We start from the raw sequence: 14,352 nt of genomic DNA, 5'->3' as shown, positions 1-14,352 counted from the left end.
CGACTTCAGCCAGGTCACGATCTCGCGGTCCGGGAGTTCGAGCCCCGCGTCGGGCTCTGGGCTGATGGCTCGGAGCCTGGAGCCTGTTTCCGATTCTGTGTCTCCCTCTCTCTCTGCCCCTCGCCCGTTCATGCTCTGTCTCTCTCTGTCCCAAAAATAAATAAACGTTGAAAAAAAAAATTTTTAAAAATAAAAAAATAAAAAAATAGTTGGTCTTGATTCATCTATAGTCAGCTACTAAATTTCGGTTACTTAACTACCCAGTGCCTGACCTTCTCCCTCTGATATTTTGGAAAAGTCATATTCTTATTATACATGCCTAGCTTGACAAACAGGAGAACTTTGTGTACTTGAAAGAAAAAAGATATGGCAGGTATTCAGTAGGACTTTGTATTGAAAAATCTATTGTTAAGATGTAGATGATTTTAAAATGTATGAAGTATGACCAATATGGCCAGTTTAAGAAATAATTTAATGTCCTGTAAAGACTTATTTTATGTAGTTAGGTTTTTTAGTTTGGTTTTGGTTATGGAAGCTAAAGATGAAGTTTTCCAGGGTGCCTGGGTTGCTCAGTCAGTTAAGCACCTGACTTTAGCTCAGGTCATGATCTGGCAGTTTGTAGGATCGAGGCCTGCATCGGGCTCTGTGCTGACAGCTCAGAGCCTGGAGCCTGCTTCAGATTCTGTGTCTCCCTCCCTCTCTGCTCCTTCCCTGCTCGTGCTCTATCAAAAATAAAATAAACATTAAACAAAAAATGGAGCAAAATGAAATTCCAATCCAGAATTTGGTTTTACCCCTGCTAAAGTTACTACTGATGAAAAGTAACTTCACTTTACTGAAATGAATGCATTTCCTTTACAGAAAAGGAAAGAGCAAATGCTTTCAAACACTTATCTAATATCTTCATATTGCTAGCTTAATAGTTCTACCAGTTATTACTCACATTGAGTTTTAAAATGAGTTTATTAAAGAATGTTTTAGGAAGGCAACAATGTTATTAAAAAAAACTTCTGTTTCTTCATGCTGAAAAGGTAAGAGGCTATAGTTACAAGCTTCTTTCTATTGGAATTCTGATAGTATAGCACAGTGTAGTCATTTTTGCGATGCTAGAATAAATAAAAAAAGTCTCTTCTATGCTTCTCCTCAAAAAAGCGATGAATAATAACAGAAGATGGCATAAAAAAGCCATTTTTTCCCCATTCATTCTGTAGTATTGGAGCCAGTATCTAGGAAACAGGAGAAGAAGAATAAATTGAAAGAGCAACTTAATTTTAAATATTTTGAGAATATCTTTAAAACAGGAAATAACAGTGGCACTGCTGTTGAGGGGTGGGGAGAAAAAGAAGGCAAGGTTGGGGGAAGCTGATTAAGGAAATGTCTTGAGAACTTTAACTTGCTTTTTAAGGCACAGGTAAAGAAGATAATTCTTAGCTCTCCCTATTTATGCTAGAGAAAAACCAAATTAATATTACTTGGTTCATTATATAAGTTATACCAATTTGGTTCATATAGTTGCCATAGGATGATTTTTTTTCTAGGTCCTCTACTGTCCCCAAATTTTAAACCACAAAGAACCGTAACATATAATGAGGAGAAAATTGTATTTTAATTTCTGATGAGAAACCAAAATTCCAGCCACTGTCACTGTTCCTATTTCAGAAAGCTTTTAGGAAAAAAAAGGGCTTATCCATTCATCTGGTCACTAAGGAATGACATTTTCTCAATCATTTATATTTTAATTTTGGAAAGAAAAAATTCTAAGATTGTATTCTTTTCTGCTGACAGAACACATGCAACACAACCTCAACTTTTCTGGAGTACTTAACAGTTTTCTGACGATCAGTTAATACACTCCTCAGAAGCTACTGCAGTAGGTAAGGCTGATTTTACTATTCATCCACTGAATTCTGAAAAAAACAGATAATCTTGCATCTAAGCAAGAGTAATACACTCTAAGGACTACCAGACAGGAGCTTCTGTGAGGAAAACACACATGTTTACGTGGACTCTTTGATATTAGTAAATTTGCTCAGGGGTCTTCACGGCCCCCCCCCCCCCCAGGGGTCTTCTTTAACTGACTTTTTGATTCTTAGCTATGTTTCTTTCTTGCTTGCTTTTTTTTTTTTTGGTGGTTCCACTGGTGAGGGTTCTTAGCTATGTTTCAAACAACTGAAACAGACAATCTACGAGTCTACACCTGTGCTGTCCAACAGGGTGGCCACCGGGAAGCCATGTGTGGTTATTTAAATTAGTTAACTGATAAACAGTAAATTTCTCAGTTGCCCTAACACATTTCAAATGCTTAATAGCCCTATGTGGCTACTGGAAAGTACAGATGGAGAACATTTCCATAGGTACGAAAGTTTTACTGAATAGTACTGGTCTACATCATTAACTTACTTTGATAGAGGTGCAAGAGTTATAAATTCATGCCCCAATTCCCCAGTCTAACAAAAACTTAAAAGTCTCAGGGTTATGCTGATGCTATTAGCCTTAATTATAAGGAAAATATGAAAAAAAGTATAATCTGACCTACAGAAATGTCATAATCCAGGAACTATAAAATAACATAGATTTTTTTCTGTCATTAAGCAAGGAAACAGTATTTGATTGGATAATATTAAAAAGCCATCTTTATTCCCACATAACCTTTTGAAAAGCGCAAGTCATTGTAGTGTTGCTACTTTCAGAGACTTGCTGGTATCTGGAAAAGACTTCATTCTTTAAAAAAAGGGCCAAAGGCATTTATGCAGCCATGAAAAATGATGTATCTGCAAATGTATGCATACATTTATTACTGTAAAAAAGGATACATAAGACTAGAGAGTTATGCAGTAAGATATTAAGTGACGTTCTCTCCAGATGGTGTTACATATTACGCTTTTCTTCTGTCTTCTCTACATTTTTCAGTAATTAGCTTATTTCTTTTGGAACCCCAAATATACAAAATAACCTGAGAAATTTAGGGTATTAAATTTCTACATTTTCTTTTGCTTTTCCAAATTCCCTTCTTAGCGAGTAACAGTATTCTCTATTTAATTTCAGGAACAGCTGTTTGAAACACAAATGGTTCAGATCATAAAGTAAAAGTAAGTATATGTTTAAAATATAATTAGCAAAAAGGAAATAATCATGGAAGAGAAAGCAGATACATATAGTTTTTGAAACATTTAAGGACTTGAACAAGGTCCTAGGTCTGCTGTGGAAAATATATCTGCACAGATATAACAGAGAGGGGAATGGATATTTATCATTATAACTGATAAGAGTCTTAGGGTTTTTCAAATTCTTTTACACGATTACTTTTAAATATAAAACGTATAAGCATCCAGCAACACAGAAATCATAGGATAAACTGTCAAAATTAAACACTTCAAATGTGCAACTGAAAAAACTTAATTTGCTTATTTTTACTCACACAGATTGAATTTGTGTGGGTTAGTCTACATGTCCTATGAAATGTTCATCCCTAAAGTCATTAAGAGGACTGGTTGAGACCTGGAATTCAGAATCTAGCTGAGACAGAAGCCAGATCTCTTAGCCATTTCCCCCCTTAATTCCAGATGAAGATGTTCTAAAGACTCACAAAAAACAAGATTTCAAGTAGTTTTGCTTTCACAGTAATTAGGTAAACACTTACTTTTACCATCACAGGCTACAATTTTCACTTTATCCACTTTAATAAGTTCTGTCACCTCTCTGAATTCAACATCATTCAATACAAAAGTCCACACATTATCGCAGAATCTGTACGTATTTAGAGAGCCCTTTAAAACAAAACATTTAGACATACCATGAAGTCATTTTTCCCCCAAGGCAATTTAAGAACTCAGTTACCAAGAATGTAATCTTTAAAACAATATGATGATTTAATACTTACCTTAAGATTTTCCTTAATTTTCAACCTGTCATTTGGGAAAAAATAAACCAAAAACACCACCCTAGATAAATTTGCTAGTAGTTAAATGCTGTAGTTAGCAGACTATTTTCAGCTCTCAAAGAGTCTGCAAATTACTTACCTGAACCATGTAAAAAAAGCTGGAAGGAAATTTGAATTTGTACTGCTCTCTTGTGGCAACACGATGAAAGTTCACTTGAATTTTTATGTAAAAACTTTGATTCCACCCCAATTTAACTAATAAGCCTCACTGATAACAGAGTTGATTAACACATTTTGTACATTCTATGCTGTAGCTTACTTTTGTAATACAGAATATAATGCATATAAAATGTTACTAAGAGAATCATGAGAAATATTGAGAAAATACGTATATGAAAGTGGATCCACACAGTTCAAACCCATGTTTTTCAACCACATTTTATTGTATGTGTTAATTCTCTGAGCTTGTACAAAAGCAGGGACTACCCAGAAACACTAAATTTTAACCCTGTGTCTTGGATGAATTACTGTGCTATATATAGCCAATGGAACTACATTATTGTCCTGTGCAACTGATAAGAAGTATTTTGGTTTTTTTTAGGAGCAGGAATATGTGCTTAAATAAAAAGGAAATTCTCAAAGAATGCGGTAAAAGTGCAAGGAAAGACACAAGCTGAATGCCATCAAAACAGACACATACACATGGAATCTTCACAAATGAAATTTGTTATTTGGTAAGAGATTTATAAACCCCAAACCATCAATTCAGAAAAACATTCTCTGCAGTGTTACTTGTAATAGTGAAAACTGGATTCTACCTAAATGTTCTATCAAGTGAGAATGATTAGGGAAACTATGATGGTTGTGAATGACTTCATGAAATTTTAAAAAGATGAATAATTATCACTTGTTGGACTATGCTAGGCTCTGAGGATACAAATATGATCCCTGCCATCAATGAGCATACGGTAGCAGGGGAGATCGTTAAAACAAGAAAGCATACAGTATAGCAGTACTATGAAAGAGAAGTAAGCTAGGGGCACCCAAGGGTATGGAAGACATGGGGCACAGAAGGCTTCCCCTCACAAAGTGAAGTTGAAGTTGAGTCCTGAAAAGCGAGTACAAGTCAAGGAGAGGTGGGACAATAGAAAGTAAAACACATATTTGGAATGGGATAGCTAAATGAGCTCCCAAGGTGGAGGACATCCTGGAGAACCTTGGAAAGATTTGCTGCATCCTAAACCTATTATTAGGTCAGTGAAGGATTTTGAGCAGAAGAATAACATGATCAGATTTGCATTTCTGGTGATAACATTAATTGATTGGGGGTGGGGGGGGGGGGAGGCAGTCCTGATAGAGGCCGAAGACTTTTATGCCTGCAAGAGAGATGAGAGTGGCTTTACTGTAGCAGCAAGGAAATGGAAGTGGAGAGATACCAGGTAACAATGCGCTATGGTAGGGAGACAAAATCTGTTCATCCCCAAGTTTCTGTCTCCAATAACAGTGCAATCATAGGAAAAGCCAGTTTGATTTGGAACTTGTTGACTTTGAGACCTAAGTCACCATGTGCAGAAAGCTGCTAGAGTGTGGAAGAAAGCCTGGGAGCATGAGCCTATCAACTTTAGAGACACAGGGTTGGATGAGATCATTCAAGGAGAATAGGTGGAGCCCTAGATAACCCTAAGGAATACCAACAATGAAACAAAAAAGTGTCTGAGAGACAGTGGGGTCAGAGAATAGAAGCTGGGATAGTATGGTTTCAAGGAAGTATGGGTTTCAACAGAGAATGTAATGTCACAAATTATGCATTAGGTTTAGCCATAAATAATGTGGTAAGAAAAGTTTTAGTGGAGTGGTGAGATTAAGGCATGGAAAACCTACAGACATAGTGTTAACTGAAAAAAAAAGATCTCTTTAGAGCCTTTGGAAGGCTACACAGCTAAATGCCAATTTTAATGTTCATTTCTAGCACCCCTGAATGCGAACTATCCAGTTGGTGACAGCTATGCCAATAATCTGAACAAGGCATGTTACTAGGATATTTTCAAATACATGTTGAAATTCTGTTAGTTGTAACATAAATGTATATACTTCCCTTATTTTATTGTGAAATTGCTATAAAACTTGCCCGAAAACTATTTTATGTTCAATGCTAACATTTAGAGTAAAATAGGCAACTTTTGAGCCAACAAAGGCTTAATAGAATGTAAACACAAGAAGAGATGAATGATAGAATCTTTTTAGAATTGTTTAGTGAACTAGAATTCCTAATATAAAATACTATATTTAATTTATAGTATCTTCGTCCAAGTCCTAATCTAATATATCTCAAGTATAAGGACTCGAGAATAGAAAATTTTATTTAAAAAAATGTATACAAAGGGGTGCCTGGGTGGCTCAGTCAGTTTGGCTCAGGTCATGATCTCCCAGTTGATGAGTTCAAGCCTCACATCAGGCTCTGTGCTAACAGCTTAGAGCCTGCTTTGAATTCTGTCTCCCTCTGTCTCAAAAACATTACAAACAATGTATTTAAGGAACTTTTCGAATACTAAGATACTTGACTTTGCTCAAGTAACTGATTTAAACCGTGATTAATTTGGCCAAACTATGTCTTCAATGCACCTTTACATATATCTGTATCTGGGCAACATTCTTAAAATATCTTAATACATGTTCTTGGTAGAAACAGACCAGATAGGGAAAAGGAAACTGTCAGTGTTTTTAGAGGGGTGGTTTTTCTTGACCATTAAATCTTTTAATGCCTAATTACTACTTCAAGTTTAACATTACGCTCACCTGCTAGCATACTTTTTTCTAAAGCACACATTGACTTTTTAAAGGACTAGTTCAATATGAATTTTCTCCCTAAAAATTATTTCAAGGTCCTTGGTGAATATATACATTGACCTTTTTAACATGTAATGGGCCCCCAGGCTAGTAAAAATTATTACAAATAATACAGACTTAAATGTGACCAAGCAAAATAGGTTATTTGCAAACACTCTGAACAAGTTTGCTGTAATGGGAGAGGTAGGTAATGAAAGCCCGAGCTATGACAGAGTAGTTATTACTAGCTATTGGAAAACAGGCAAACTTATAAAACACTATGCAAAAGATGCAAATGTCAAATTGTGATTAATTTTTTTTAATGTTGTATTTATTTTAGAGAGAGGGAGACACAGAATCCAAAGCAGGCTCTGAGCTGTCAGCACCGAGCCCGACGTGGGGCTGAGATCCCATGAACCGTGAGATCGTGACCTGACCTGAAGTCGGACACTTAACCAGACTGAGCCACACAGGTGTCCATGTTTAACTTTACCTAACTAGACCCAAACTGGAAACCTACAATACCACTAGAAGATAAGTAGTCAAATTGTCTATATAGGCAAAAATGTATGTATTAACTTAGAATTAAAGCATCAGGTTCTGAATGACAAACCTGGCAGGTTTGTACATCCGGTTATACAAAACAGCAAACTAATTTTGCCAGTAAAATTCAAGAATCTACTGACAAAATTTTATAAAGGTACATTTTACTCCAGATAACTTTTACGCATGTGAAACGGATAAGATTTATTACATAAAATACATGCAGACTTTATCCCTTCATTAAAATTATTCTCTGTATACCCAAGATCCACAATGCCTGGTATGTAATAGACACTGACAGGTTGAAGAAAGGATTTTAAATAAAAAGTTTTTTAATTAAAAAAACCCCAAACTCTATACTTCTCTTAAATCAATTGACCTCTATGTTCTTTTCATATACTGTAATCTTTTAATTTCTACTTTATGGTATCCCTTAACAACATGAGCACAAATATTAAATATAACCAAATTATGACTCTATTAATATCAACGTGGTAAGATTATTTCTTTCTATTTACCATGATGCTTGCAATGGGCTTCAGTCTGATTTACCATCCAGTTTAGAAAGATAGCTTTGTTCAGTTTGGGCTTACTGTTCAAAGTATAAATGAGTTAAATGAGATCAAGCTACCAGAACAGATCATTATCTACCACCAGTTCAGGTCTTCATTAGAGTAGGTGGGAGGCAACATGAATGCACTTCCCTGGAATGAGGGAAGGTCAGAGTTTGAAAAACATAAGCAAACCGGAGAGACAGCTCTCATTTACCTTCAATTCTGCAGATAAGGGTTTGGGCATTTGAGACCTCAGTGACTCTGGAGGGAAGGCAACTAAACCTACATAGGCTGATTTGTGAAACAATGGAACAAAAATCTTAAAAACAACTCTGTATCTCACGTTAGGTGGATAGAGCTGGTATACAGAATTTAAAAGTAAAGTATAATTTGGGGCGCCTGGGTGGCTCAGTCGGTTAAGTGTCTGACTTTTGATTTCAGCTCAGGTCATGATCTCAGGATTTATTGAGTTCCAGCCCCACATCAGGCTCAGAGCTGACAGTGTGGTGCCTAGTTGGGATTCTCCCTCTGCCCCTCCCTTGCTGGCACACTCTCTTTCAAAATAAATAAAGTTTAAAAAACAGTTAAAAGTATAGTTATTATAAAACAAGTTCCAAAATTCGATTAAGCCATCTCTTCCTTTTATATTAATAATTATGTACGGATCCTAAAAAGCACTGTTGTAATAACCACTGGTATAAGCTGCAAAATTTTAGGAAAATATCCTTACCCTGAAGTTGACTCTGTTCCTGACCCTCTGGGCCAACGCTGAATTTATAGCCTTATCAAACTGAAGGAGAACTTGGAGAGCAAGTTGGGGGGTGATCTGTTGAGACTGAGAAAAAGTAAAGGTCGTAAATCCCTTTAGGGAAGGACATTAAAGACAACATACATATGAGTTATCATCTAAAATTTAACCGAGGTTAACCAGAGCCTCTTAAACTAGAATCTCTTACTCTTTTGTGCCATAAATGACAATTAGGAAGTAAAGCCTCACTGTATTTTCCTGCACTGTCCTGACTCAAACAGCATTGTGAAAAGAAAACATGCAGTGATGTTACACTGCCAGGACAAAACTCTATCACTCCTTTATAGTGTCTGGAAAGAGGCATTCAGTAAATTGAAGGAACCAAGTTTCTTTTAAATAAAAACCACAGGACTTTATATACTAAAAAAACCCTAATCTCATTAAAGCTCATAAAATGTATGAAAGCAAATGGAAATAATATTAAAACGTTCTTAGAGAAGTTTAAAGGTTAATTCTCCTAAAATTGAAATATAAATTCAAATTTAAATCTCAAAAGACTATGAAATTTTCCAAAATTATCTTAAAGCTACACAGACTATGCCTTTCTTATAACAGAAAACCAATACTCTCAATTTTTATGTTTAACAGTCATCTTTGAAAAATTAGGCATGTTCAACCATGTCATCAGAATGGTATAATGTACAAGAACTTGCAGGGTCAGAGAGTCTAAGATCTCTAATGTCCTATCTCTGCCTGAGACAAAGGATATAACAAAAACTATTATAGATCCATCTAAATAAAAACTGATGTTTAGTCTCCCACCTGTATGAGCTCATCCAGGCTCTCCTGGAGACTGTTTCCCAAAGTGGTATTTCTGTATAACTGATATGCCATGGCTTAGGAGGAAGGAACTGTTTTTCTTATTCAGGCTTGCATTGATGTCCTAAAAATTTAATATGAAAGTATTAAACATTATAAACCATGTATGTAATACAGTCACTTCATATACTAATATATGCTATCCGAACCCTTAATAATTGCAAATTGCCTTATAACTAAGAATTACAAAGAACAGTTAAAAATGACTTATTCTTTTCTCTTATTTTGACATAGGCATTTATTCTCCTTTACACAAAGTACAGGTATACTCATTTACAGATATAGGTATATTTTTGCTATTTCTTTTATTTTTTTTTTAAAAAAATTTTTTTTTTTCAACGTTTATTTATTTTTGGGACAGAGAGAGACAGAGCATGAATGGGCGAGGGGCAGAGAGAGAGGGAGACACAGAATCGGAAACAGGCTCCAGGCTCTGAGCCATCAGCCCAGAGCCCGACGCGGGGCTCGAACTCACGGACCGCGAGATCGTGACCTGGCTGAAGTCGGACGCTTAACCGACTGCGCCACCCAGGCGCCCCTGCTATTTCTTTTAAAAGTCTGCTTTTTAACTTAATCTAGAATGAATTTATCACGTATTACCATTCCTTTCTCCTTACTGCCAAGTCACTAATCCAGACAGTCTTCAGCTTCCACGTACATGCCTTCGCTTCATTGCCTTTTTTCCTTAACATTTGATATTTACAGAGTGCCTATCAAGAAGATCACACTATCATAAGCAGCAGGGACAGGAAGATAAGTAAGGATATACTCCTGATTCTAAAAAACTTACACTCTAGACAGGGTAACAGAAATACAAAAATAGGATTTAACTCAATAGAGAAGAGTAACTATGATAGATCTATAGAGTGTATGATGCAGGCTACCTGTGGACTGAGTAGACTGAGTAGACTGGTTACCAAAATCTTCCTGATTCTTCAAGCTAGACTTCAGCCAAGCAAAAGAAGAAGAACGGAACGAGTAAAGCCAAAGGAGTATGAAATGATACAGTTTAAGGAGGATGAATAGGCAGTGGTAGGAAACGGAGCTGAGAAAGAGGACACGATGGATTTGTTCCGCCAGGAGAGACACCAGGGTTTTACAGGGAAGATGACGGGAACCACTGAAGCATGCCAGGAAAGGTCAAATGAGCAGCAATCTGAAGAACATACTTGAAGGAAATGAGGGCTCAAATAGGGTGGCAGTAGTACAGTTTCAACAAATTTTGAGCTGCTGCTACATGTCATACACAAGACCACTGACCTCATGGCACTTTCAGCTTTAGAGATGGACAGGAGACTTTATATCAAGTAAAGCTCGGCAAAAATAATGGTTAGTTATCAATCTTCACGTTATACGCCCATGGAATTTGATACAGGAGATCACGTCTACCTTCTTGAAACCTTTTCTGTGGCTTCTGGGATGCCACACTCCATCCTCTCCTCCCAACTCAGTGGATATTACTATTGTTTTCTTTGCCTGGTTCCTCCTCAGCAACCTGACCTCTACTGGAGGGCCTGAAGGCTTCTTAGGTCTTCTCTATATGTTTTACTCCCTTAGTTAGCTCATTCAGGCTTATAGCTTTTACTACTATCTGCTGATGACTTCCAAATGTATATCCCCAGTCCTTGTCCCCTTGTTGCCATATATAAAATTGCCTCAACACTCCCTGAAAGTATCAATAGGGTAGCTCAAATGAAATGTGACAAAAACCAAATTCCTGACTCTGTCCCTCCCAAACCTTTTCTGTCCTCAGCTTGCTCACTCTAGTAAATAGTAAATCTAGTCTCGTGTAAATAGGACACCCCCAAAATTTTACATTCAACCTTAGCTTCTCTCTCACTTTGCATCCAACCTGTCAGCCAATCCTTTGACCTCTTCCTTCTAAGTATAGCCAGGAGGTGACCACTTTTGCCATCTCCAGGGCTACCATTAAGTCCTCATCATCTGCCACCAAGATTACTGCGATAGCCCTGTAAGAGCTCTCCCTGTTTCTACAATTGCCTATAACACCCCTGCCCCTAGAGCAGCCACACTGAGCCTTTTAAAACATAAATGAAGCCACATCTCTCATGTATTGCAAATGTTCAATAGCAGCATCCTACCTCAGAATAAAGTCCTCCTAATGGTTTGCAAGGCCGACATCCTCTGGGTCCCTTACTACCTCACTGAACTTACCTTCTTCCACTTACTCCTTCATTCACTCTGATGCAGCCATACTGGTACCTTGCTGGTCTTCAATAAGGCAAGATATTCTTGCTTTGGGGCTTCTGCACTATCATTTTTGCTTCAAGTGTTCTTCCCAACTACCTCCATGGTTCACTCCCTGATTTAATTCACATCTCTGCTCAAATGTCACTTCATTAGAAAGGACTTCTGTGACCAACCTATAAAAAAAGAACTACCTCCCTTCCCCCTTACACTGTTTTAACTTTCATTCATACCATTAACTGTAGCTGACACACATATGCTTACTGTTGCCATCCACTAAAATAGATGTTCCATAAGAGTGGGTTTTGTTCACAGTTAGAAAATGTTCACATCTAGAACAATGACTAGTATGTATTCAATAAGTATTAGTGAACAAATAACTTGGTGGTTATGTCAAAATGCTAATATCAAATATTAAAAATTTGTCATAGTGTGATACAAAGTTTTCTTCGTTACTTAGGAAAATGAAGCAATGAAACTTCCAGACTCGCAAGATGGTACCAAACCACCTACCAACATCTACATGCACATACTTTGCCTCACTGCCTGTCACCGTGCCAAACCATCCATGCTGTTATTCAAATACAATCTTTCAACCTGTGCATCAAGCCTATCCCTCTAGTACACTCAAGAATATTATTCCAACAACTGAATTAGTCCTTCTCCCCCTGACCTTCTAATTTCCCATCTCTAAGGATCATTGCCATCAGCAAATAAACAAGGTGGCTACTTCTCTTATCTTCAGGAAGAAAAAAAACCAAAAGTCCTGGGGCGCCTGGCTGGCTCAGTTGGTACAGCATGTGACCCTTGATTTTGGCTCAGGTCATGATCCCTGGGTCCTGGGATCAAGCCCTTGATCAAGCCCTTGGCTGGGCTCTGAGCTGAACGTGGAGCTTGCTTAAGATTCTCTCTCTCTCTCTCTCTCTCTCTCTCTCTCTCTCTCTCTCTCTCTCCCTCTGCCCCTCTCCCAGGCTCATGCGTGCTCTCGCTCTCGAAAATAAAATAAAAAGTCTCAACTCCCTTTCCTCATAGCTGCACTCTGTTTCTCTGTTCCTCTGTAAGGAACACTCCCAAGAGTTACCCGCACTCACCATCTCTCATTTCTCCTTTCCCATTTTCTCTTACACTCACTCCTCACAGGCTTTGCTTCCAACACTCAAATGAAACAGATGGTGAACCAACGGCATTGGTGAAGCTAATCCAGATTTCTTAGTCCTCTTCAGACTTAATCATTTGACACAGCTGATGACTCTCCCTTTTGATATAGGACCTTGGCTTAGCTTCTGGGACCTCACACGTTTTTTCTTTCTTTTTTTTTATGTTTATTTTTGAGAGACAGTGAGCAAGTGTGAGAGGTGGAGGGGACAGAGAGAGGAGATACAGAATCCAAAGCAGGCTTCAGGGTCTGAGCTGTCAGCACAGGGTCTGACAAAGGGCTCAAACTCACAGACCGTGAGATCATGACCTGAGCCGAAGTCAGATGCTTAACCGACTGAGCCACCAAGTGCCCCTGGGTTGTTCTCTTCAACTCCCTGGTTTATGCTTCCCTATATCATTTGTTAGTTTACCCTGTTCTTTCTGAATTCTCTAAGTCACAAATCACTGTCAGTGGTCTTTTGATGTCTACACTCATTCCTCAGGATAATCCTTGCTGATGATTCCTAAATTCATATGCTAGCATATACCTTGCCCTTGAAGGCACTACTGGATCCAACTGCCTACTCAACATTTTACTTTTTGTTTTTCCCTTTTCAGTTGATGTAACTCCATACTTCTATGGGTTTACACAAAAACCTTTGAAGTTATCCTCCACTCCCCTCATCTCACCTCCATATCTAATCCCTAGCAAATCCTGTAAACTCTATCTTCAAAGTGCATTCAGAATCCATCCATTTCTCACCATTTCCAATGTTACTCCACCATGTGTTATCACCCTGGTCTGTGCTGTGATCATCTGCCACTGGATTACTGAACTAGCTTCCTAACTGGTTTCCCTGCTTCCACACTGCCCCTACACTTTAATCCCAATTTGGCAGCCAGGTAATCTGTTAAAACTTAAGTTAGAACATACCTCTTTTCTGTTCCAAACCTTCCATTTCACTCAGTCCTTACAAGAATTTGGTTGCCTATGATCTCTCCAACCAGACCTACCATCTCTCCCTTGCTCTCACCCAGTATGTCTACAGACACACTGCCTTCCATGTTATTCTTAGAACATGACAGGGAAGTACCTGCCTATGTAAGCCTTTGAAAAGGCTGTTCTTTCTACCTGGAATACTCTCCCCCCAGAGAGAATCCTACTTGATTCTCTCAATTCCTTCAAGTACACCTTGTACTTAATGAGCCTTAAACTGATGGTCATACTTAAAGTACCAACTTGCACCTCCACTTTGGAACTTCCCAATTCCCCTTTTCCTGCTATGTGTTTTTGATGGCACTACCACCTTCTAACATGTTATGTAATTATGTTTATTTTTTGCATCTTCCAATAGGGGCTTTTATCTGTTTTGTTCACGGAAGTAAACCAATTGTCTAGAACAAACAGCAACTAACTCATAATGGAAGCCAAATAAGTATCTGCTTAGTAAATTAAGGCAAAAAATCTACGTGGGTGGATGGGGGAGGGGTTAAAAAGGGCAACAAGAGGTCCCAATAGAGAGAGAAACTTGACAAAGTAGGAGTACCAACTCTTAGGTCATGCCCACTTGACAACA

At 37.9% G+C, this 14,352-nt stretch overlaps 1 protein-coding gene across 3 annotated transcripts in view; it reads right to left on the bottom strand.

The window, feature by feature from the left end:
- Positions 1–1,195: 1,195 nt before the first annotated feature.
- GTF2A2 (general transcription factor IIA subunit 2) overlaps positions 1,196–14,352 on the bottom strand; it is a 24,280-nt gene continuing 11,123 nt past the window's right edge. For all 3 annotated transcript variants that reach the window (XM_047075037.1, XM_047075035.1, XM_047075036.1), the window contains exons 2-5: positions 9,374–9,494; positions 8,534–8,638; positions 3,641–3,767; positions 1,196–1,226 (exon numbers count right to left, since the gene is read on the bottom strand). In XM_047075037.1, coding sequence (XP_046930993.1) covers positions 1,201–1,226; positions 3,641–3,767; positions 8,534–8,638; positions 9,374–9,445 — 330 coding nt within the window. In that variant the 5' untranslated portion in view covers positions 9,446–9,494 and the 3' untranslated portion in view covers positions 1,196–1,200. The remainder of the gene's footprint in view (positions 1,227–3,640; positions 3,768–8,533; positions 8,639–9,373; positions 9,495–14,352) is intronic.

The sequence above is a fragment of the Lynx rufus genome, unplaced genomic scaffold, assembly GCF_022079265.1.
Source record: "Lynx rufus isolate CCGP_SWC_20201006 ecotype Redwood Valley unplaced genomic scaffold, mLynRuf1.p SCAF_13, whole genome shotgun sequence".
NCBI lineage: Eukaryota > Metazoa > Chordata > Mammalia > Carnivora > Felidae > Lynx > Lynx rufus.
Note: the sequence above shows the minus strand (reverse complement) of the source record. Positions and strands in the feature narration are given on the sequence as shown.